Source organism: Loxodonta africana, chromosome 24, assembly GCF_030014295.1.
Source record: "Loxodonta africana isolate mLoxAfr1 chromosome 24, mLoxAfr1.hap2, whole genome shotgun sequence".
NCBI classification, from domain to species: domain Eukaryota; kingdom Metazoa; phylum Chordata; class Mammalia; order Proboscidea; family Elephantidae; genus Loxodonta; species Loxodonta africana.
This window is the reverse complement of record NC_087365.1, coordinates 22,288,016-22,314,634: the sequence shown is the minus strand read 5'-3', so window position 1 is coordinate 22,314,634 and position 26,619 is coordinate 22,288,016. Positions and strand designations below refer to the sequence as shown.

The window sequence follows — 26,619 nt, the reverse complement described above, 5'->3', positions numbered from 1 at the left end:
TCCCCAGCTTCCTTGATTTCAGATTAGAAGCAAAAATAAATGTCAAAACAAAAATGAAGATGAGGAAGGAGACAGGTTACACAAAACTGAGAAGGCACAATTGACCAATTATTAAAATAGCCTCCAAATGTTTAATATCAGGTCCACCAACGTGATACACACAAAGTGCTGAATGATCGTGTAAAACTAAAGTTCACTATGCTAGGCTTGACGAGGAAGGAAACCATAATGGGTCTGAGGATTATGTTCAAGCACAACCAATACCACTACCACCAAGACAGCAAACAAAGGAAGACACGAAATGCTAGTTATCAATGGGGGGACCAGTTGCTGTTAACTCAATTCCAACTCATTGTGATCCAATGTGTGTCAGAGTAGAACTGTGCTCCATAGGGTAATTCGCTGGCTGATTTTTTGGAATTAGATTGTCAGGCCTTTCTTCCAAGGCACTTCTGGGTAGACTTGAATCTCCAGTCTTTCAGTTAGCAGCCAGGCACATTAACTGTTTGCATCAAATGTCTATTCTTTGGAATAACAATTCCAATGGGATAGCCCGTATACTCAGGTTTGAGCAGAACAATTAAGCAATGTGCCACTTTGGGTCCAAATGATTTTTCTCAAAATAGCTCTCCTTTCTGGAAAAGGAGAATAGAGTTCTCAAGATTATGTTCTTAAAGAAGGAGGGAAGAGAAAAAGGATCACGTGTTCAAAAAGCCTGCAGCTTTTGTTTTTTTAAAGGCGCATTTCACTCAAGAGAAAAAAAAACTGCGAAACTTAGTCACCAAAACAGCTGCGCCGAAAATAATTTTGTTGAGAAAATGCATTTTGTCATCTGCACAGGAAGTCACTATGTAATGGGAGAAATATGCAATGACAAAGCACCAAAAATCTGTGTGGTTCTAAACTTGGGTCTAAACACACTGGAGGGTTTGCATAAACATGCACCTTAATGCCTATTGAGCAGCTCAATCTTTTTTACACAGGAACTATCAGCACACTGGTTTGTTAAAGACACAACTAACATCAGCACACTGTTTTGTTAAAGATACAAGTAACACAACAATTATGCGCGAAATACATAGAAGTGGTCAGACAAACCTTGATTTATGATTTAGGGACCAATCTAAACACAGCAAAGAAAGGCCAGGAAACCAGATGTAATCTTTCCAGGGCTTTCATGATGATCCATTGTCTGAATCTGGTGCAGTATAATTTTGAGTGATTATACTGCCACTACAAATCTAGACATTCTTTTTATTACCTGGAAATATTTTCAAAGAAGAATTAGTCTCAATGATATCTTAGTCCTTCCTTCCTTGCTTTCACTTAATTTCTGCGGTGGAATTCAGCAATAAACTAGAACACGAGTGCTACTGTAATGGTTACCAAGCCAACCAAACCCAGTGCCGTTGAATCGATTCCGACTCATAGCGACCCTATAGGACAGAGTAGAACTGCCCCATAGCGTTTCCAAGGAGTGCCTGGTGGATTTGAACTGCCGACCCTTTGGTTAGCAGCCGTAGCACTTAACCACTACGTTACTGGGTTGTTATTCTGTCATTTTATTGAGTTCTCAGGCACTGGCATAGCTGGCAGATCACATGGAGACCACATTGCTGTGACAGTTTGAGAACCATCAAGTTTGCACATGACAACTTCGGTCAGCCTCCCGCAGTTGAACAACCCCAGTGTTGGGATATGTGAGCCTGTGACTTCACATTGTCACCCTTTGATGTCATCAGAAACAGTAATAAGTCAGAAGGGAAGCAATCTCCTGCTCTCAAGAAAGCTACCCAACGGCTTAAATTTCAGTGCTATGTCCTGAAAATCATACCATTTGATGTTGGTCTCCACCGTAGCTAGATTGTAAATCTTAATAACTATTTCCTATTAATGAAGTTGGTCTTGTTGCAAAGTCATTTCAACATTGAAACTACAATTTTCATGAAAATACTTGAGCAAAGAATTATATACATGTATGTTTTATATATATATGTATATATATAGATAGATATTACATATCTCTGTACTCTAAAGAAGGTCCATAATCATTTAATGCATATACATGTATGTGTGTGCATGAGTCCTTGTGTGCGTTTGTGTGTACAAAGAGAGACTATTCATGGCCTTTTGATCATTGGAAAGGAAGATCCAAAACATAAAACTGATCTGAAATAGGTTGGAAACATGGGTAATAAAAGGTGTGAACTGATATTTTTATTATAATGCTACTGAGAGGTATTCCCTTTCCAATGTTTAGCCAATATGGATTGGGCGAATTTCCAATGAATTTCCTCTTTAATTTCCCCCAACTTTTGTTTCCTCTTATAAAAATCGGCAAACAAAACAAATACCCGGGCCCAAGAACCAAAGGCCAGACTTGAGTGAAACCTGGTTTCAAACCCTGTCTCCACCGTTGGCCGACACTAGACCTTGATCAAGGGCTTCCTTCTCCTGCTGTCAGATGAGGGGAATGGTAATCGCTTCACAGGCCTGTTGTGAGGATTAAATGGCAGGAACGTAAAGGCCAAGCATTGCACCTGGTGCATAAAAGGCACTCACTTCAGAAAGAGTAAAAATCCCATTTAAGGCAAATCTGGTGCTTTGCCTGGATTAGATAAAATTGAGAATAATGAGGATATTTTCCTAGTAGGTATGCTGAAATATATACACATACATCTACTCGGTAATCTAGTACAACTCATAAATCTATAAATCAATAAAGCTTTCAAAAATACGTCATTTGGGTTTGGAGCAAAGGAAATGACAATTTTTCCCATTGAATGGTCTTTCACTCAATGCTAAGGTTGATCATTTAATCTCGGAAAATCCAGAAAATTCGACAGCTAAAGCTCGCACCTACACCCTAATTCAGTTCTTTGGGGTTTGTATGGCTCTTTGTGCTGCCCTGCAATCTGTTCCACCTGCACCTTAATAGGTGGTCAACTCATAGCTGTGTCCCAAAACTTCACTTTGGAATGTTTTTTAGGCTCAAAAAAAAAAAGTGTTTAGATTTAATGGTTTTATGGCCCATCAAATCCTGTGTGGTAGCCTCTAATTGCATCCAGGGACAGGAATTTCTTTAAAACCTTTTTTTCTTTTTTTCCTGACAGTTTAATAAGAATTTGCTAATATGCTGAGCATTCCTGGAACGCATTAAAAAAAAAAAAAAAAATTAGGTGGGTTTAAATTTTCTCTATTTGAGGTCCCAGCACTCCCTCATGTGGCATTTGTCCGCATTACAAGCCAGGAGCAAAAGGATAAATGAATATTTAATCTCATTTTTTTCCCATTTCTTTTTGACTTCCCATGTCTAAAAGGAGAAAAAAGAGTTAATATAACACCATGGAAGAGGAAATAAAATTTCATTAAAGCTATTGTGCACGAAACCATAGCAATTTCCAAGGCTTCATGATAATATTCTTTAAAGTAGTAGGGAATATAGCAAACATTTTAACATTTCATTGATTAGTTCTTTGAGAAGCCAGAGAAGCTCTATTTATCATGTAAATGGAAATTTAACCTGAGGAGACCAACTATTTTATGTTCTAGCATTTGTGTTTATTATTATTTTCTTAAATATGTTAAATTTTTGAAGAAATTATTTTGTATTCTGCCCTGAAATTTGTATGAAGGACAAAACTTAGGAATCAAAATAATAGTAATAATATAAATTAAGCTCCTAGAGTTGCAGATAGATGTGTCACTATAAGCACAGCCATTGATGAGACTGTATAAATATTAGAACAACTGTCAATTATTAAAACCTATGATTACTTCATCTACTGTAGTCACTTTTCTATCTGTAACATAATTATGACAAACTGCCTTCCATTCACTGTTGTCCAGTTATTTTTCTTCCACCTTAAAAGAGTTTTAGGAATGTTAATTTTTCTTTGTTTAAAATTTAAGCCCCTTTGATTGTGCTTTTGAATTTTGCCCAAGGCTCATATTTCTATGGCTTATTCCATCCTCTCAAAACTGAAACAATGAAACTATAAAAACAGAACTTTTATAAGACTACATAGCACAGAGTTTGCCCCAGAGTTTGCTGTTGTTAAGTTTGGAAATGGCAGTAACTGACCAGGTAGGTTATTATGGGCATCATTGCAGAAGTGGTTAATAGCCTTGGGCGAGGTATTTAACCTCTCTGAGCTTTGGTTTCCACTTCCACAGGGGCTGGAGAAAGATCTTTGGGGTCTTGGGCTCACAAATCTTTTGACTGTTTTACAGGATAGATGAGATAATAGTTACAAATTGCCTGGTACACATTAATTGCTCAGTAAACGATGATAATCATTTTTCACAAGACGTGGCGCAGTGGTTAAGAGATTAGCTGCTAACTAAAAGGTTGGCAGTTCAAATCCACCAGCTGCTCCTTGGAAGCCCTATGAGGCATTCTACCCTGTCCTAAAGGGCTGCTATGGGTCGGATCAACTCAGCTTAACTCAATGGGCCATGAATCTGATTTTTGGTTTAACTTTTATGGGACTAGACTGCCATATCTTTCTCCCATGGAGCAGCCGGTGGGTTCGAACAGCCAACTTTTCAGTTAGCAGCCAAGCACAGTGCCACCAGGGATCCACCTATTCATCTAGGATTGCCAAACTTAGTAAATAAACATACAGGATACATACAAGTTGGTGATTTGAACCCATCAAGTGGCTGTGCTGGAGAAAGACCTGGCGATCTGCTCCCATAAAATTTACAGCTTAAAAAAACCCTCTGGGGCAGCTCTACCCTGTTATATGGGGTCACCATGAGTTGGAAATCAACTGGACGCATCTAACAACGCGTACTGACTCACCATGTTCATAGAGACACTATGTTTAGACAGGATTGCTAAGTGATCACTAGTCTCTGAACTTGGCCCAACACTTTTTCTTAGCTAGGGGGCAAGGCCCTCGAGAAAGGAGCCTTAATTAGGAGTCAGATAATTAGGAGGGTGACAAAGAAGTCTTCCACTACAATTTCCCATAGATTTCACAATCTTTCCAAGTATCAGACTTTCTTTATGGAAAAGATGGACTAAATCATAAAACAACTGCATAATTTAATGTTAATTTACTGAGTTTTCAGAAAAGAAAGCCAGTTCTACTAAATATGAACATTCTTCAACTCTTAAGTTTGTTTGTGGCTATATATGGCCATCAGTTAGCATTTGTCTTGATTTTCATTCCTCCTGAAACCAACTCTGAGGCAAAGATATGAGTGCAATTCATTTATCTGGGCAGTGATCCCTAGGTGAGGTCAGAGAGTGGGCAGGTGAGACAGGAATGGAACGATAATCAATGAACAGTGTGTTAAAGAGCAAGTAGCTTCTGTGGGCATCTAGGGCTCGGTCCCACTGGAGAACACTTGGCAACAGTATTAGAAAATATTTCAGAGTTACCCTGATCAGAGGGTGAGAGAGTTGGGCTTTTTATCCACCAACTCATGTAAATTTTTGACTGAGGAATCACCTCTCACTCATCCACTCTCAACTCACCAACCCATGGGCATCTGCTGCCAGAGGAAATTTCCAACAAAAAGTTACTGGTTCTGACAGAAATGGTAAGTAACAAGGGAATACAACTAGGGCACTGTGTTAGGCTGGATTCTCTAGAGAATCAAAACCAGGGAAGAGTGTATATACAGAGAGAGAGGGAGAACTTTTTTTCAAGGAAATGGCTCAGGCATTTGTGGAGGCTCGCAAATTCCAAATTCATGGGTCAGGCATCAGGCTGGAGGCTTCTCCTGACTCACGTGGTTGCAGGAGCTGACCAGCCCAAAATCTGCAGCTCAGGCAGCAAGCTGCTGGCTCACATCCCAAGAACTGGAGGTCAGTTGATGAAGAGTTGGATGCAGGGTCGAGAGAGAGAGAGAGAGCTTTGCCAGACCATCCATATATATTGGATGCAGGTCACATCCCCAAGGAAACTCCTTTTACATCAGACCACAAAATGGAGGTTAATTATGTAATATTGAGAACCATGGCTTCGCCAAGAGAACACTAACATTAGCCATCACAGCCCACCCCTTGTCAGCTTGGCACCTGTACACATCGCCTTAAACCATACATAATCTCTAAAGTCATACTCGTGGCTAACATAACACAACTAACATGCATACAACAGAAAGGGCACTAGCCCCGTTTACATCTTGTAAGTAATGGGATAAAAGAAGAAAGAAAACAGAAAATATTTGCTATATATATATATGTGTGTGTGTGTATACATATACATGTGTATATATAAAAAAATATACATATACATACGTACATATATGCATATACACGTATATTCGTATATACATACAGACATGGGTCGAATAACATCTGCTCAGGCAACATCTGACTGCATATACTCCATGGCCACATAAGCTTATAATAGAGCTCATAAACCTGATTGGAAAAAGGGATATGGCAGATGTAACCAGACATAGCAAACAGCTTTCCCCATGCAATGCATGTATCTCATGTCTCTTGTATAAAAAAGATTGTGCTGCCAGGTGTATAATGGTACAATACATATGTAACCTACAATACATATGTCTTGATAATTATAATAAATGCCTGTGTTACTAACTTCTGTATGTACTGTAATTTCCATCATTATTTTAGTGTGAACTTTCCCTACTTACAAATAAAAAGTTTACCATATAACAGAGTGTGCTATGACTTGTAGGCAGCAGCATCCAATGTCATGTTCACAAAACATCTAATTCACATAACGTCCTACTTCACAGAATGTATCATGGACATTAAGCTACACATGACTGTGTATATATGCATATATATAAACATATGTATAATAAAACAAGGAAGAAATACTAATAGCAATTACAGTCCTCGTTTCTGCAAGTGGTCATATGATCATAACTGGTATTTAGAAATATATTCTTCTATGCTATTCCCTTTGCCCTCAAAAGCACATCAGCTGATTGTGGTTCTTTGCCTGGTGGGGTGACTCAAGCCTTCATTCCTGAAGGGTCTGGGCCATTAGTAGTCATGCTGGATTTAGGTTGCTATAGTTTTCCATTGGCTTTAATTACAGGGCATGGTAGTACTAACAGATGCCCTAAGGGATCTACTGTATTCCAGGCATACTCTTCTTTACCTCCATTATGTAGTATTAATCTGATTTCCCCTTGGTAATTAGGATCAATTACACTAGCCAATATGGTAACTCCCTTCTTTGCCTGTTGATACAGAGGCATGAGAAGCTCAAAGTGGCTGGGTGGCATTCTTAACTTCCAGTTAAGTGGAACACATGTTGTGTCTCCAGGTGGTAGCATTCCTCCCTTTGGAACTAAGACTTCTAGACCTACCTACAGAGAACAAGTTCAAGAGGACAGGAAGCAAGCATTTTATGAATGGGTGACTAGGGGTAATAATGAGTGGTGCCACTCCCATTTCCACCCCTTGATTTCTGGACCCATGAATCCTGGTTATGGGAGAAATAACACCATATATTAGACACTGGTTTAGAGCAGACACAGCTTCCTGGAGACCACTGACCCAAACCTGCAAAGTATTGCCACCTTGTTAGCACTGTAATTGTGTCTTTAGAAGGCCATTCCATCGTTCTATCAAGCTAGCTGCTTCAGGAGGATGGAGAACATGGTAACCCAACCCACTGCCACCGAGTCGCCATGAGCATGGCCCCATTGCTGCACTTCATCTGCTGTGAAATGAGTTCCTGGATCCAAGGTAATGCTGTGTGGCATTTTGTAAGATATTCTGTAAGTCCATGGATGGTAGTTTTGGCAGAAGCATTGCATGCAGGAAAGGCAAATCCATATCCAGAGTAAGTGGATATCCCAGTAAGAACAAAACACTGCCCTTTCCAAGATGAAATCAGTCCAATGTAATCAACCTGCCACCAGGTTGCTGGCTGATCACCTCAAGGGATGGTGTCAGATCAAGGACTCAGTGTTGGTTTCTGCTGCTGGCAGATTGGGCACTCAGCAGAGGCTTTAGCCAAGTTGGGCTTGGTTAGTAAAAGTCTATGTTGCTGAGCCCATACATAACCTTCAGCCCTGGCACCATGGCCAATTTGTTCATGAGCCCATTGGGCAATATCAGGAGTGGCTGGAGAAAGAGAATGACTGGTTTCCACAGGACACGTCATCCTATCCTCTTGATTGTTAAAATCCTCTTCTGCCAAGGTCACCTTTCTGTGAGTATTCACATGAGACACAAATATCCTCACTTCTTTGGCCCATTCAGAAAGGTATATCCACATACCTCTTCCCCATACCTTCTTGTCACCAATTTTCCAATTGTGTTCCTTCCAAGTTCCTGACCTCCCAGACAAACCACTGGCCAAACAGCTCATGACTCAGTATACAGTTGCACATCTGGCCATATCTCCTTTCAAGCAAAATGAACAGGCAGGTACACTGCTCAAATTTCTGCCAATTAGGAGGATTTCCCTTCGCCACTATTCTTCAGGGAGGTACCATAAAGGAGCTTCAGTGTTGCCACTGTCCACTTTTGAGTGGTGTCTGCATATCACATAGAACCATCTATAAACCAGGCATGCATTTTCTCTTCCTCAGTCAACTGATCATAAGAAACATGCCATGAGGCCATAGGTGTAGACTGGGAGAGGGAAGGCAGTGTGATAGGAGTGGAGACAGAGTTTGGCAGGGCTTTGCTCCTAAATCCTAAGGGTCTGTGCTCTGATTTACCAATAGAGGCCCACCAAAGACTTCAAACAGCATCTCTATTTTTCACTAACACTTCAAGCATTCATTGGATCAGCCAATCATATGGCCAAGTGGCAAAGTAGCTTGCAAGGCAGCCTGAACATGATGCAGAGCCTTCTCTTGTTCTGGGCCCCACTCAAAACTAACAGCTTTTCGAGTCCCTTGATAGATAGGCCTGGTTGGAACACCCACATGAGGGATACATTGCCTCCAAAATCCAAAGAGGCCCACCAGGCATTGTGTCTTCTTTTTAATTGTAGGAAGGGCCAGATGCACAAACTTATCCTTCACTTTAGAAGGAATATCTCGACATGCCCCACACTACTGGACCCCTAGAATTTCACTGAAGTGGAAGGCTCCTGAATCTTTGTCTGGTTAATTTCCCACCTTCTTGCATACAAATATCTTACCAATAAAGGTAGAGTCATTGATATTTCTTCCTTACTGGGTCCAATCAGAGTAATGTCATCAATGTAATGGACAAGTGTGACAGCTTGTGGAAGGGAAAGGCAATCAAGGTCCCAGTGGATTAAATTATAACCTAGTGCTGGAAAGTTGACATACTGCTGAGGTAGGACAGCGAAGGTGTATTGCTGGCTTTGCCTGCTGAAGCGAACTGCTTCTTGTGGTCCTTCAAAACAGGTGTGGAGAAAAAAGCATTAGCCAGATCAATAGCTGCATACCAGGTGCCAGGAGATATATTAATTTGCTCAAGCAATGAAACCACATCTGGAACAGCAGCTGTTATTGGACTCACAACCTTGTTAAGTTTTTGATAATCCACTGTCATCCTTCAAGATCCACTTGGTTTTTTGCACAGACTAAAGAGGAGAGTTAAATGGAGATGTGGTGGGAACCACCATCCCTGCATCTTTCAAGTCCTTGATGGTGCCACTAATCTCTGCAATCCCTCCAGGAATGCAGTATTGCTTTTGGTTTGCTATTTTCCTACATAGAGGCAGTTTTAATGGCTTCAGCTTGGCTTTTCCTACCATAATAGCCCTTACTTCACATGTCAGGGATCCAATATGGGGATTCTGCCAGTTTCTAAGTATGTCTATTCCAGTTATGCATTCTAGAACTGGTGAAATCACTACAGGATGAGTTCAGGGACTCACTGAACCCACTTGTGATATAGACCCGAGCTAAGACTCCATTAATAACCTAACCTCCATATGCCCCTACTGTAACTGGTGGCCACAGTGATATTCTAGTTCTCCTGGGATTAGTTTCAGTTCAGAGCCAGCATCCACTAATCCCCAATAAAAAATCCCCAATAAGCTTTGTTATTTCCTTTTCCCCAATGAACAGTCACTCTTGTTAAAAAGAGGTCACAGATCCTTTTGAGGAAGGCTGGGAGAAAGACTAACAGTATATATTTTTGGCAGTACAGTGGGGTCATTTCTCAAGGAGCTCCAGCCTCTCCTTCATCCAAGGGGTTGTGGATGTGTAAACTGGCTCAAGTCTCGGTATTGATTGGGGGGCCGTGACTCTGTTTTGGTGATTCAAGTGACTGCCAGTCACTTGATCTTGAATTCTTCTGCTTGTACAGATCAAGTAAATATTTAGTAGCTTTCCTATTTATTTGACTCCTGGGGACACCGTGACTAAGTGGACAATGCCATAAGTCCATATAAGTCAAACTATTCTGAGTGCTGTTTTGACTCTGCTGTCTATTACGGTAATAATGCTCACTTTACCTCTGTCAATTAAGTAAGTGGCGCCACTTGGCTTCTACTACCACAGGGTCGAATTACCCCATTGTAGTTGGGTGTCTTAGTTCAATTAGGCCAGTTCTCACTGTCAAATCTGACTGACATAAAATAGCAATCAATAGTATTCAAGGATGCTAGGACTCCCTTCACAAATTTGTTCCTCACCACTGTGGTAGAAGGTGTGTCCTCTGGACACTCCACACGTGGGTCTGTGGGCCCAACTTTATAAATTCACTCTAACATGCCAATTTCCCTAAGCCTTTGAATGCCTTCTTCTACAGTATGCCAAGGCAGGCCTGGCCTATCAACTTGATTTTGTGTGGGCCACTGTGAAATCCATACTTCAGTGAATCAAGCAAATAAACTATTAGATCCTTTTCTAACCTCCTAAGTCGAAATATTAAATGAAGAATCTGTGCTTAGTGAGCTCATACCAATAAATTCAGACTGATCCAACTTTATGTTCCTTGCACATTGTCCCATTCCCTTAATAGCCATTCCCACACATATTCCCCAGGTTTCTGTTTGCACATATTAGAAAAGTCAAGCAGTTCTTTTGGAGTGTAGCATACCTCCCCCTGGGTCACATTTTGTACTTCACCTCTCAGAGCTCACTGAAACTTAAGCATAGTTATAGGTCTAGACAGGAGCCCTGGTGGGGCAGTGGTAAAGCACTCAACTGCTAAAAGAAAGGTCAGCAGTTCGAACCCACCAGCCACTCTGTAGGAGAAAGATGTGGCAGTTTGTTCTGTAAAGATTATAGCCTAGGAAACCCTATGGGGCTGTTTCACTCTGTGCTATAGGTTGTTATAAGTCAGAATTGGCTCAATAGCAACAGGTTTGTTTTTGCTGTTTTTTTTTTTTTTTTGTATAGCCCTAAAAGAAAAATGGATGGTGGGGATGGATCCCGGGGACATTCAGCACTGTCTTGTAAGACAGTACCTCAGCCAATGCCCCAGGCAATCTCTAGGCTCCACCCCATGCAATATCCCAGACAAAATCTCTTCAGGCACAGCTGGGTTAATCTCATCAGGCAGGGGTAGAGAGAGAACAGTTTTACTGGTGAGGGTGGTTTAGCAGACTGAGTAATCTCTTCATACAGGAGTAAGAGGGCTAGTTCTGTTAGCAGGAGTGATTCAATGGGATTTAGGGACTCAGCGTCCCCAGCTTCATGATTTCTGTCCCTATGTCCTCATCCCAAGTTCCAGGATTCCATTTCTTCCCAATCAGTGTCTTCACTTTAACATCAGACACACTTCCCAGTTGAGAATTCAATTGGCATTGTAATTCAGCTACTCTTACAATAAGGCTCTGGATTAGGTTTTTGGCAATATCAGCTCTGTAACTACAAGAAATAAGGCTTTCTTTCAGGGCACAAGGGGCAACTTTCAGGTCGTGTATGCGGTGTTTGAGCTGTGACTCTGAAGCGTTGAGCTCGTTCCTTTCTTTTACTACTTTGCCTAGCAAAAGCAAGACCAACAAACCAGCTTCCTTATACTTCTTATTCTGACGAAATGCTAGAAAAGTATCAAATATGTAATCACCCAGGGCCTTATCTCTGACAAGTATTCGGTCCAGTAGTGTTAATATCTTACATATTTCTATTGCCACCTCAAGCCATGGATTAGCAGTGCCCGCTTTAGTACTGGAGGCAGAGTCATCAGTGCCTCTAAGACTAGCCAGACTTGAGAACTAATTCAGAAAACTCATCTTTACAATTTTGTTCCTCTAGAACCACTCTCAGGACAAAATGCCTTAGGCTGGGTTCTCTAGAGGAACAAAAACAGTAAAGTGTGTGTATATATGTAGACACACACACACATAGAGATTTAGTTCAAGGACATGACTCACTCAGTTGTGGAGGCCGGGAAGTTCCAAATCTGGGCATCAGGCATTAGGCTGGAGACTTCTCCTGACTCACATGTTTGCAGGGGCTAACGAACCCAAGATCATCAGGTCAGAGGTGGGCTGCTGGCTCACAGGGCTATTGGAGCTGGTGTATCCCAAAATCTGCAACTTAGGCATCAGGCTGCTGGCTCATGTCCCAAAAACCGGAGGTCAGATGATGACTAGTCAGATGCAGGATCAAAAGCTTTGCCAGAACATCCATATACATTGGATACAGGCCACAACCTCAAGGGAACTCTGTTTACATCAGATCACAACATGGAGGATAATTACATAGTACTGAGCATCATGGGCTAGCCAAGTTGACGCATAACAAGAACTAACACAGACACCAACAGCTTTTGTTCCAGCCACACAGCCCTTCCCTTCCAAGTAACCCATTCATCTCACACCCAAAACATATCAACCAAAGAATATTATCAGCTGATGACCACCAGCTTCTAGGATTAGTCTAAATATTAAATAGACTCACAATCCACACATAGTAATTAGAACATAGAGGAAAAGCTTAAGAATACTGAAATTCTTGAGGGAGTTTTCTACTCCTAATTTGGAGGATAAACTGTGATGTGACTGCCCAAACAGAAATCTGACCCAGGACCTGAGATCCTTATGGGCAGCATGTATAGCCTTTCATTGTCATTTCCAATTCTTCTGTGTCCTCAATGTCAACACACCTTCCAAATATTTGTCAGAGATTCTACTCTCTTGGGGGAGGGTAGGTTGCTTTGCGCTCATCTAAGGAAATAAATTAATCATTCCTACAAAAAAAAAAAAAAATTTTTTTTTTTTTTTACAGTATTATAATCAATAGATAGATGTGTTTCCCTTCATGACATTTTATAGGAAATAAAGCATAATGTGGTTAGGAGCCCAGGCTCTGGAGCCAGAATGCCCATGTCTGAGTCACAGCTTTATCATTTATGAATTGTGAGACCCTGGGCAAGTTACTCATCCACTATGTGCCTCAGTTTCTCATGTGTAAAATGGGCTTAATAATAGTACCTACCTCTTTGGGATGCTCTGAAGATTCGAAGGCTTAGTGTTTTTAATGTACTTAAACTAGTGCCTAGAGCTTGGTAACAGCCTTACAAGTGTTTGTTAAATAAATCCAATAGGCATTGAATAATCTCTTATGGTCAGTGCCTGGAGAAATAATTCTGGATCAAATAGTCCTGCTTGGGCTATCAAACTGCAGTTTCTAAGTAAATTTCTTCTCATTTTTCTTCCCATTTACCCCTATTACTCAGAGCACGGAGCTTGGACCCACTGGAAGTGAGTTGGAGAGTAAACCCTGTCATTTATTAGCTATGAAAACCTGCTTTCTCTGGAACTCGAGCTCTTTATCCATAAAATGGGGACAATGACACCTGTCAAATATCAAATAGAGTAAAAAATCATTCATAGGCTCCAAGGTGTCTTACCAAGTGAGATTTGTTGACAGCCTTCACCACTCCCTTTCCTTCACTTCTATTCCCTTCGTTGTTCCTTCTCCACTTTTCTCTCTTCTTTTCAATCTAATTTTTATTACCTTCTTCTTCCAAAATAATTCATACAAAATGCTATGAGGAGGGACCAAAAATAAAAGACTATAAAGTCAGGAGTAATCCCACCACTCCCAAGAAACATTCTTAAACTATAGTGTGCCTTCTTGGTCTTTAAGAATATATTTTAGGACATTAGAACTGTTTGTAACTGTCTTTTTAAAAGCTGGTATATCGTAACATCTTCCCATGTCATTACAACTTTTCTAACCATAATTCTTTTAAAGTTTATCCCATTTTTTGTGCACCCTAGTTTTTGCAACCAATCTCCTATTATGGGACGTTCAGGATTTTTCTCAACTTTTCTCCTACTAAGAATAATAGAGGCATACACATCCTTGCAGATATGTTTTCTTCAAAATTTTAATTATTTCCTTGGAATTCTTAGAAGATAATTTACACATCACATGGAATTCCCATTTTTAAAGCATTGACACACAGAGCCAAATTATTTTCTAGAAAGATTGTTACATTTTACATCAGTATCGGAAAACATATATTTCTTTCCTAACGTCATCATACTGTACCATTTTAAAATAATAATTTGATATTCAAGGAAAATACAATTTTAATTTATAATTCATTGATTATTAGCAAAATTGAATGTTTTTCATATATTCATTGGCCAATTTTATTTCTCCGTTGTTAAATTTCTTCTTTATATCTTTTGTCCAGTAATGTCTTTTTGTCCATTTTGGAGTTTTTTTTTTTTTTTAAATAATGTTGCAGATGAAGGTTTACAGAGCAAATTAGTTTCTCATTAAACAATTAACACGCATATTGTTTTGTGACATTGGTTGGCAACCCCATGTCAACACTCCCTTTCTCGGCTTTAGTTCCCCATTACCAGCTTTCCTGTCCCTTCCTGCCTTCTTGTCCTTGCCTCTGGGTTGATGTGCCCATTTAGTCTCGTTTTGTTTTGTGGAACTGTCTAATCCTACTGAGTTAAAACGGTGTCCAAGGTCTATACTCTCATGGTTTCAAAAGACTCTGTAGACTAGTAAGTCTGGTTGTTTTTTATTTTGTGAGTTAGAATTTTGTTCTACATTTTTCTCCACCTCTGTCCAGGACTCTCTATTGTGATCCCTGTCAGAGCAGCCGTTGTTGGTAGCCGGGCACCATCTAGTTGTGCTGGTGTATGTTATTTTCTTATTCAAATATAATGGCTCTTTATGTGGAAAGTATGTTAACCCTTTATAGTCTCATATTTTTTTCAGATTTTTTTCCATTTGCCATTTGCTTTTGATTTTTATAGAAATTTGAGAGCACAAAAATAAGCTCTTATGTTGATTTATTTGTTTTTGTTTTAATGATTGTTTTCTATGGCATCATGCTTAGAAAGGGCTTTCTATCCCAACTTTAAATAGACATATATTCAGTTAGTATCTCCCTTTTTTTTTTCCTACCTAAGTTTCAGAATTACAAACATCTGGGATTCCAAAGCCCCTTGTCTGTGTGTGGTCTTAGAATAAAGAAAGGGCTAGCCTTTGACCTAGGTCTGCTCAGAACCCTTTCATGGGTCATTTTGATACCCTTGGCAGCATTCTGTGGAAACATTTCAAGGAAGGAGGTAAATCAAGATCCAAAATTCATATAATCAAAGTGTTATAAAGTGTTATTTCCTGTCCTATTTGGCATCAAAAGGCATCAAATAGAATGCATTACCAACTTGTATATGAATTTCTGAGGCAGAATTTAGGGAGATTTATCACTACTCATAGCTTTTCAAATGTTCACATTTGGGGGGGCTGGGAAGTTAATAAATTAGCCCTAATAAGGAATTCTGTGGTAGAATTCTCATCTCCCATGCGAGAGACCCAAGTCTGATTCCCAGCTAATGCTCCTCATGTACAGCTACCACGCACAGCTACCATGCACAGCTACCAGCCACAGCTACCACGCACAGCTACCACGCACAGCTACCAGCCACAGCTACCAGCCACAGATACCACGCACAGCTACCAGCCACAGCTACCATGCACAGCTACCACGCAGAGCTACCAGCCACAGATACCATGCACAGCTACCAGCCACAGTTACCAGGCACAGCTACCAGACACAGCTTCCAGGCACAGCTACCAGGCACGGCTACCATGCACAGAGGAGGCTTGCTTGTTGCTATGATGCTGAACGGTTTCAGCTGAGTATCCACACTAAGATGGACTGGGACAAAAGGCCTGGCAATCTACTTCAGAAAAACAGCCAGTTAAAACCCTGTGGCTCACAATGATCCATTCATACTGCCCATGGGTTCGCCATGAGATGGGGGCCAACTCAACAGCTTCTAACAGCATAACAGATAAGGAATTGCTTTATATGATATTTGTATTTCTCTCCACTTCCCCATAAGACAGAAAGGAAATGTAAAGAACCATGGTTCAAAATGATGGCAGGAGACATACCCAACCAGCAATGGTGTCATCAGCGTTGATGCCACTCAGTGCGATAACTCACCCTCCATCGATCTCCTGTACCAGGCCATACAGAATCCTTAGTAATTTTTTTTGTGCTAATGTTACTTATAAACCATACCACAATATTGCAGCTAAAACACCAGAAAATTCGACAAAATGAGCGACTACAAAAACACCAGCAGCAAAGAAAACAACAGTGCGTGTCGTACCACGTGCAGACAAAACCACTTGACTTGAAGCATTATTGTAATTGGGTAATAATGACAGCTCGGACCAGAGTGCATTAAAAAGTTCAAAAAGTAAGTTGGCATAGAGTTTTAGTCTTGTAGGTATATTGATACATATAAGCTGGGCTTAAGAAAAATGTTTTTGCTGTTACAAATAACTACAGGGATATTTATATTAAAAATAATAAATTTCTGCCAAAACACTGCACAAAAATCTTATAGACAGTCATTTTGGTGTCACCCCCCTCTGACAGTGTCACCCAGTGTGGTCTGCACCACCCCCGCCCTGTGCCCCCTAGCGATGCCTCCGCTAACCAGGTCGCTGAATTTGCTCTTTCACTGTGAGAATCACTTTGGTTTGAGGAAAGCAGTAAGGGATTTGAGACGAGGAGGTTGACTTCAATGTCTACTATGATGTAGCTGTGTGACCTTAGACAAGCCATTGAATTACTCGGTTTTATGAGATGTTGACAGTAATACTCACAGTAATAACTAATAGCTATTGAGCCACTATTCTGCACCAGGCACTGTTTTAAATACTTTATATGTATGAACTAATTTAATCCTCACAGTAATCCAGTAAGGTAGTGTCATGGATTGAATTGTGTCCCCAAAGAACATGTGTATCAATTCGGCTAGGCCATAATTCCCAGTATTGTGTGATTGTCCATCATTTTATCATCTGATATGATTTTCCTATGGGTTGTAAAGCCTACCTCTATGACGTAGATAAGATGGATTAGCAGCAGTTATATAGGGTTGCTATGAGTCAGAATTGACTAGAAGGCAATTGTTTTTTGTTTTTTTTTTTGGTTTATGTTGATGAAGTCTACAAGATTAGATTGTGCCTTAAGCCAATCTCTTTTGAGATATAAAAGAGAGAAACGAGCAGAGAGACAAGGGGACCTCATACCACCAAGACAGCAGTGCGGAGAGCAGGACCCAAGGTTCCTACACACAGAAGGTCCGAGACCAGGGAAGATTGATGACAAGGGCCTTCCTCCAGAGCCGACAGAGAGAAAGGCTTCCCCTGGAGCTGACACCCTGAATTTGAACTTTTAGCCTACTAGACTGTGAGAGACTAAACTTCTGTTTGTTGAAGCCATCCACTTGTGGTATTTCTGTTATAGCTGCACCAGATGACTGAGACAGCTAGCAACTACTTTACCCCCATTTTATGGCTGAGGAAGCTGAGGCACAGAGAGAATATCCCGCCCAGAGTTACACAGCTAGAAAGTGGAGGAGCAGGTTGTGCTAGAACAGGCATTTTGATGGCAGAGCCGATGAGTTTAATTTTTCTGAGTGCAAAAACAACCAGGGAAGTGCTTGTCTGCCGCATACAGAGAAGGAAGTGACTAAATGCCCACCGCCTTCCACCCCTTTGGGTGAGATCTCTCCCTACCTCGCACAGTTGCAAGCTCTCCATCCACATGAGCCATGCACTGCATGGCTGTAGCCCCAACGCATATTGGCATGCTGACCCTCTGTCCTAAGACAGACGTTGACAGGTCCATTTCAGCAACATTCCGGAGCATCCGTGGATATAGCTTCCACCTAGTATTAAAAAAAAAAAAAAAAAGTTTTCCAAATTTAAAAGTATAACAGAAGGTTTAACATTACATATTAGTTAAAAAGAAAAAAAAAAGGTTTTTTTTTTGTATTTTCCATCAAGCAAGCTACTAATCTAAAAGAAAAGAAGCTATTTTTACTCTCTGTTAGGGTAGAAATTCAGCAATAAGATAATAATAAATTTCTCGAGACATTTGTCTATTAAGATATAATTTACATGTAGTAGAATTCACCCATTTTAGTAGAAAGTTTTTGAGTTTTGACATACAGTCATGCAACCACCACCACAACCAAGATCTAGTTCAATCATTCCGCCCCCAAATTCCCACTTTCCTTTGTAGTGAAACTTTAGCCCCACCCCAACCCCCTGACAACCACTGAGCTGGTTTTCTATTCCTGGAGTTTGCTTCGAGAGAATATCATATAAATGAAATTATACAATACGTAGCCTTTTGTGCCCGACTTCTTTCATTTAACATAATGCTTTGAGATTCATCCATCCGTTGTTGTATCCATCAGTAGTTCATTCCTGTCGGCTGATGAGCAGTATTTCGTTGAATGGAGGCACCACAGTTTCTTGGGTCATTTCCAGTTTAGGGCCATTATAAATAAAGCCACTCTAAATATTTGCTTACAGGTTTTTGTGTGAACATAGTTTTCATTTCACTTCCCCCAAGCCACTTTGAAGATGGTATAAAAGGTATGCTTGGTAAAGTAAAGGGTCATGAAAAACAGGAAGACCCTCAAGGAGATGGATTGACACAGTGGCTGCAATAATGAGCTCAAGCATAACAAAGATTATGAGGATGGCGCAGGCAGTGTTTCGTTCTGTTGTGCGTAGAGTTGCCATGAGTCGGAACCAACTTAACAGCACCCAATGATAGCAACATACTAAGGTGTGAGGTTAAAATAGGATTTAAGAAGATGTGGTATGTCTACTTTGTTTTGTTTTGTTTAAATAATAGACAGTAGCTTCAGGCAATCGTTTTAAAAATTATAATTTAGTTCCTTTAAAAGCCCTGAACTGAGTGTTTACCCACTGAAGTACGCATGATGATGAGAGAAAAGATATATATATATATATAAAGTATTTTAAGCTTAATTAAGCATTTTCCTCAAAAATGTTATCTGGCAGAGACTGGAATTTTTGGTTGAAAGAACTTTTGGCTCCTGAGCATTATTTTAAATGACTTTTTCTGTGATTCTTCTGTGTTCAAGAAAAATTATCAATAAACTAACAACCGAAAATTCGCTAGTAAAATTTACAGGAGAACTCGTTCTCTTTTTTCTCCAGCAAAATTTGTATCTCCAGTCTGTTTGAGTTTACTTTTCTCTTCATTAGTAACTGATTAAAACTGGAGAAAGCACAGGACTAGACTCTTTGTAACGAGCAGTGGTACCGTAAACGTCTGCTATACACACATACAAGCACGTGACGAGCATCCACCTCCCTCTGCTTGGATTTAATTCCGCTTCCAGAAAGAGGAAGATTTTTAGTAAATTTAGTGAACTATGATTTAGCAATGGTGTGACCAAAAGAAATGGAACTTCCAAAGTCCTTAACTGAAGCATACTTCCTACAGCAAAAGAAAAAAAATTGCCTTAAAGTAGGTTTGTGGAATCTCTAAGGTTCTGAAATCTAACCCTTCCTCATATAATAAAGTAAAAATATCCAGTCCCTGAAAGGCATCATAGAGAAGTTTTACTGTGCGGTTTCTTTGCAATTCCTTTGAACATCATAATTGCCATTGTTTTATGACACATGACAGGCTTTGTTGCTGGAAGTCTCTTCTTCTTGACTGATCCTCACAGAGTGATTCTTTGATCTCCATGTTGAAGGGGGAGAGGCAGAAGCCTTGAAGAAAGTTTTTATTACCAGTCTTCTCTAAGTGTATGATTAGAATGAGAGAAAAAGATTTTAATAGCCATTGGCATGCCAGCCTTGGAAGGCACTGATACTTATTTAGAGCTGGAGAAACAACGAAAGCATTTATGTCAGGAACACACAAAGCTGCAAGACATCTGGGTGTGTGTGTGTGTGTGTGTGTGTGTGTGTGTGTGTGTGTGTGTGTGTATGAGGCCGAATGGGCATTTTTCTAATGGGCATTTTTCTATGTTGAATCTGCATTTACAAGACAAGGCTCAATCCATTTCAAGGCAGCAGTTCTACGGTCGTCCACTTGGTGGCGCAATCACTTTAATAATGTGCTCTTGTTTCCCCATAAAACGTTTTCTGTTCTGAGGATGACATTACAGGGACTCCTCCACCAATCTGCAAAATGCAGTTCTCAGGCAACATTAGATAAAATCAATGGAGTGGGGAAACGCATGTTCTCTAAATAGTCCTCCACGTTTTCATCTTTTCCAAAGGGCAAACACAACTGACCTTATCAGCTAGCTCCGATAGCTTTTCAAGTCCCACCCGAACCTCCAATTTAAGTGACTTTCCCACAATCAATCATACATGAAATACTAGCTTACAATAACCTTACACTGTCCTCTATGGGGCCTCCACTTTGGAAAAAGGATATGGGGATTGATGAAACAATTGAACCGATTGAATAATAAACAGTTTTCAAAGATGGGAAATAAGATGCCTGGGTAAAGGAAGTGGGGTGAAGGTGGGTATCTTCTAACAGCGCTTTTGGCCTACACCTCACCTCCGACAAGGCCCTCAGATTTAACTTATCAACAAATCAGATAACAACAAAACACCCCCGGAGAGGTGGCTGCTCTCACTGAACGAAGACGTGCAAAAAAGCTTTGACCTTATTGGAGCACATAAGCCAAACACAGCGAATCAATGTTTTGTCAGTCTTGTGACACAGTCCTATTGCATGCCATTTTCTCCCCATGAATCTATAACTCTAAAAATTCAAAACACATCAAACAGCAGACCCCAAATTCTCTTAAAAAGACCAGACTTAATGGTCTGACTAAGACTAGAATGACCTTGGAGGTCATGGCCCCCAAACCTCCGTTAGCCCAAGACAAGAACCATTCCCAAAGCCAACTCTTCAGACAGGGATTGGACTGGACTATGGGATAGACAACGATACTGGTGAAAAGTGAGTTTTTTGGATCAAGTAGACACGAGACTATGTTGGCATCTCCTCTCTGAAGGGGAGATGAGAGGGTAGAGGGGGTCAGAAGCTGGCTGAATGGACACGAAAAGAGAGTGGAGGGAAGGAGTGTGCTGTCTCATTAGGGGGAGAGCAATTAGAAGTGTATAACAAGGTGTTTATAAATTTTTGTATGAGAGTCCAACTTGATTTGTAAACTTTCACTTAAAGCACAACAAAATTAAAACACACACACACACATCAAACACAGTGTTTGCAATCTTAGTTTTCTCCATGCATTTTTAAAAATTTTGAGAGATTTAAAATTTCTAACTAGATCTTTATCAACCTCTTATACAACCTAGTAAAGAAGAACCATCATTTAAGTGAAGAAAAGAAAGCACGGTAAGCATATTTAAGTAATAAAAGCATTTTAAAATGGCCCATTGCTATAAAAGAGAGGTTCTGGGATGTGTAGGTCCGTGAACCCCCTGAAATTGAGTGTGATTGTACATGTGTGTGAGAGAGAGAAAGAGAGACCACTCATCTGGAAAATGAGGCCACCCTTTAGGGAACTCAAAAAATAAATAAAAGAGAGAGAGGAGGAAGTAGAAGAGCAGAAGAAAAAATTGTAATGTCCTGCAATAGAGCCGGGATATGAAATGTTTTTCATGTGGATCTTCCAAACCAAGAGACAGTCAGCTGCTTTTCCAATGCAAGAGCAGGCAGCAGCTTACTCCCCTGCTGTGGAAAGCAGCAGAAGGTTGCTGCCACGCTTAAGCCTGGGAGAAGAACATTGAAAATGTCGCCAGTGAGTTCGTATCGCTTCCCAAATATCAAAGTGAAAGAGTGATCTCACTTTTCCCCATCGGCTATTTAAAAAACCACACAATTTTCAGTGTCAGTAGGTAATACAGCAGGAAGGAGAAGAGCTTCCTATTCTGAAATCATGAGGACTTCTAAATGCCCAATTTGTAGAATTGTTTTCCATCTGCGACAATTTCTAAGAAAGGCACAAAATACGTGCCGACCATGGTTGAGAAGGACAGCTTGAGTTAATGTGTAAAAGCAACAAAGTGCTGTACGTTCTCAAATTAATTCCAATCAGGGAATATCAGGCAAGGTCTCCGGGAGGCAAAACCAGTTTGCCCTCGACTTTTAACATAAAGGTTAGCGATTCAAACCCACCCAGTGGCATCAAAGAAGAAAAGCTTGGAAATCTGCTTTGGTAAAGATTCTACACTGTAACACGTGAGGTGGCCCTGAGTGAGAATCGACTCTACAGCAGCACTAGGGAACTGTGTTCTTCTGGGTGAGTCCACCTGTTGGACTTTATTTGGAGTTTTTTTTTGTTTTTTTTTAATTGGCCACAAGTATATTGGTCCAAGAAATGTCATTCGAGCAACTAACTGCTGGGTCATATGAGTGGCCTGTGTCCCAGAACTCCCAAAAAGTGGTTTACAGAGCTGAGCACAGAGAGAGAAATGTCACTCAGTGGAGTCCCTATGGTTGCTGTCAGTGCGATAATTCACGGCGTCACCCCCCATGGACCTCCTCCCGTACCTGACCATACAGAATCCTTAGTAATGTTTTTGTACTGTTACTTGTAAATCATAATTTCTGTATATCACTCCTGTTTGTTTAATTACTACTTCATTCTCAGAGAAGTTATTGATAGAACTTCACAAATACTAATTACTACAATATTGTAGCTAAAATACCAGAAAATTTGACCAAAGCAGCGAGTATAAAACCACCAGCAGCAATGAGGACAACATTGCACTGTATCATGTACAGAGGAAACCGATTGATTCGAAGCGTCCTTATAATCGGGCAATAATGACAGCTCTGACCAGAGCGCGTTAGAAGGTTCAAAAGTAAACTAGCATAGAGTTTAGCCTTGTACATATATTGATACATGTAAGCTGGGCTCAGGAAAAATTTTTTGTTGTTATAAATAACTATAGGGATATCTTTATTGAAAAATACTGAATTTCTGTTGAAATGCTGCACAAAAATTTTATAGACCATCATTTTGGTGTCACCCCTCTGACAGTGTCCCCTGGTGCACTCCACACCCCACACCCTCTAATGATGCCACTACTGCCACTATGAATGCCCTTTTGTTGTTCCCGGGGGGGGGCAGCGTAGGGGTTTATAAGTGTCACCTGCGTGTTAGAAATGACTTGACATTGTGTAACGATAGTTGATCTGAAATTCGATGGGGTTTTTTTGCAGCCTTCATTAGCATCAGGATGAGAGATTTCAGATGGATTGCCTTTATCTCATCAACCCAAAGCCACCACCACCCCAGCAGAAAACCTATTCATAGGTTCACGTGACCAACTAGCAGACACAGGATGAGGAATCAAGGGTCACCCAGCAGTTACACAGCAAAAGAGGACCTGAGGTTTTCGGTAGGTAACGGCCCCTAACGTTTGCTGCAATAAAAACTTCTCAAATGGGTGATAATAAAATAGCATCAGCTCCTCCAGGGAAAGCTGGTTAACACAGGTTTGCCTTTCTCTCTCTCTCTCTCTTTAAAGCTGAGCAAAAGAGACCGGCGAAGAATTGCAAACTCCTTATCTCTCCTGTCCCTAAGTTACTCAGAACATACTTTAAAAACCCAGTTGCCATGGAGTCGACCCCCTGGGTAGTGCAGTTAATGTGCTCAGGTGCTAACCTAAAGGTTGAAGGTTCGAGTCTACCCAGAGGTACCTCGGAGTAAAAGCCTGGTGATCTACTCCTGAAACATCAGACACTGAAAACCTTATGGAGCATATGGGGCTCCAACACACATGGGGCTGCCAGGGCATAGGTAGGAGGGGACTACTCACTCAGGTACCATGAGATACTTTCCAATTCATAATGTGGAAACTACCAGAGCCTTCTGTTGCTCCCATTAAAGTTTCTAGAACGTCTAGGATTGCAAAGGTGGTTTCTACTACTATCAAAGTAGTAGCTGTACTACTTTGCTCCCTCCCTGAGGCTCTTTTCTGGGCCATTTTGCATCAATTCAACCAACCAGCATTATGGAGGCCAAAAGTCAGTGCTTGTCCATTGGATTATAAGATCACAGGGATAGGAACTTTCTCTGTTTGGTTCACCACTCTATTCTCAGCATGTAGTACAGCATCTGGTCCATGGAGATGCCTGATAAATGGGAGCTAATTAATTAACTAGCATGGGATGAAGGCATTAAAGAGAGAGGAAGACTATATATAAATGGAGTAGGTGGTCACCTGAGCATTGTGACTTGAAGAATACTAAGAGACACCAACACAATGAGTCTGTCAAGGGCTTGAAATTTCCTTGGTTTAACTGACTTATTGGGTTATAATATTGTTTTCAGCAGACCACTAACAGCCAAAACACATACCTGGTGAACCAAGTTGACATGGGCCAGAAAAGGGGCATCCCCCAGGACAGAATATTTTTAAGAAGCCCAAAATATTTATGATTAGGGAAGATCATGCAAAATTTCAAGCTTTCCATTCCTAGCCAACATGTTCCTTTATGTCTTCCCAGGATTTATTGAACTTATTTGGGTCTCAGGGAAAATCTGAGACAAAGTCAAGGCTTGAAGGGGACTGGGAGAGTCCCCCTCTTCCCGCATTCCCATTCTCAGGCTCTGATACTGCTTTGCAGATGAATCAGTGCTTCTCGCTGAGGAACACACTGGTTAGAATGATTTGATTCCTCCTAATTTACATAGAAGCAGTTCCTGGCTTGCAAAAATGGTTAAATGCTCAACTACCAACCAAAAGATTGACAGTTGGAACCCACTCAGAGGCGCCCCAGAAGACAGGTCTAGCAATCTGGTTCTGAAAATCCTATGGAGCAGTTCTAACTCTGCACACGTGGGGTCACCATGAGTCGCAATCAACGCGATGGCAACTAACAAGAACAACAATGACAAAAATTTACATATACAAAAGTGATTTTGCTCTAGGCTAAAGAAGAAACCAAGAAGGAAGGCAGATTCTTTCCCCTTTGTACTTTTCTACCTTTTATCTTTAATTTATCACCACCCATGAGTACACACAGAATTCATCAGCTTTGCTAAGGGCTATAATGGCAGCTGGATGACAGGGGAAGGGTTCAGTGTATTTAAGGCTCTCCTCCACCATCCCAGCAAATGAACTGTTTTTGTAACTGCTGAGAGAAAAACACTCCTTCAAAATTATTTTACTTCTTGTTTTTGTTACAAACAGAACACGTAAACTATGACACCCACCATCTTGTGCTTTGAAATATGAAAGGCAAGGGAGAAGCTAATTTGGGAACAGAGATGAACATTTTGGGAGGAGAGATAAAACAGCAAAGTTCAAAGATTAATGCCACGTAGACAAATTGAAATCTGAAGTGGAAGTTTAGACAACAGTAATCAAAATAAATAGTAACGGAAAGCCGGTGGTATGGGAACATTTAAGACAACAATCTGATCTGGTTCAGCCAGATAAGATGGCAATCTTGGGTTTACTGCTGCTTATACACCGTGAACATAGGCGCTCACTGTCATACTCAGAGAAAAAGAAAATGGCCCCCTCAGAATTTATCGCCATTTTTATATCTAGTTAAATTAATTACCTACATACTTGCAAGCAAGGAATTATTATTATTCAAGATGCTCAGGCTTGGAATATTTTAAAACACAATAAAAGCCCAAGATTTTTTACAGCCCCCGGAATTTTTACCTCCCAAGTAAGCACAGATCTAGACAAATAACTCCACACTATTAAAATAAAGCTAGAAGACCTTATTTTGGTACAGTGTCTGTGTGTCAATTATTTTCAAATATAAGTTGTCTTACCTGGAAAATGCTGTAACATTATCAGCCAAGGTTTCCTGATCATTTGCCCCAGACCTATAATAGTCATATACTGACTTTGGCAGTACTGATTTAGCATGTTGTTCATAATCATTAATACAAAGTAGCCGAGGGAACATTTTTGCAGGTGACAGCAACCCCAGTCTTTTTTAATTTATTCTGCATTGCCTTCTACACCCTGACAATTCCATTATTTGTCAATCATTAACAGACTTTTTCCAAAGTTCAGATTTAGTTCTCTATTGCTTACATGAAAAAGAGCAAACATATGCTTAGACTTGGAAATTTCATACACCTAAGTCACAGGAAGTTGGGGTTGGGGAAGCAGCAGAAGGGGATTAATAAAACTAGTTGCCTTCTGGTCGACTCTGACTCATGGTGATCCCATGTGTGTCAGAGTAGAACCGTACTCCCTAGGGTTTTCAAAGGCTGATTTTTTCAGAAGTAGATCACAAGACATGTCTTCTGAGGCACCTAGGAGTGGACTCAAACCTCCAACCTTTAAGTTACCAGCTGAGGGCATTAACTATTTGTACCATCCAGGGACTCCAGAAGGAAATTGGATGTCAGAAAAAAACATAGAGGAATGACTTAAAAGGTAAGGACTAGAGAAGCCCTTTCATGAAACACTCTTGGCGTAGCTCTGCCTAAGGCTGCT

At 40.5% G+C, this 26,619-nt stretch overlaps 1 protein-coding gene across 1 annotated transcript in view; it reads right to left on the bottom strand.

The window, feature by feature from the left end:
- Positions 1-26,322, bottom strand: part of HAO1 (hydroxyacid oxidase 1) — a 63,517-nt gene extending 37,195 nt beyond the window's left edge. Inside the window, exons 1-2 of the mRNA XM_003411544.4 lie at positions 25,944-26,322; positions 17,902-18,053 (exon numbers count right to left, since the gene is read on the bottom strand). Of these exons, the coding sequence (XP_003411592.2) occupies positions 17,902-18,053; positions 25,944-26,080 (289 nt within the window). The 5' untranslated portion in view covers positions 26,081-26,322. The remainder of the gene's footprint in view (positions 1-17,901; positions 18,054-25,943) is intronic.
- Positions 26,323-26,619: the final 297 nt, after the last annotated feature.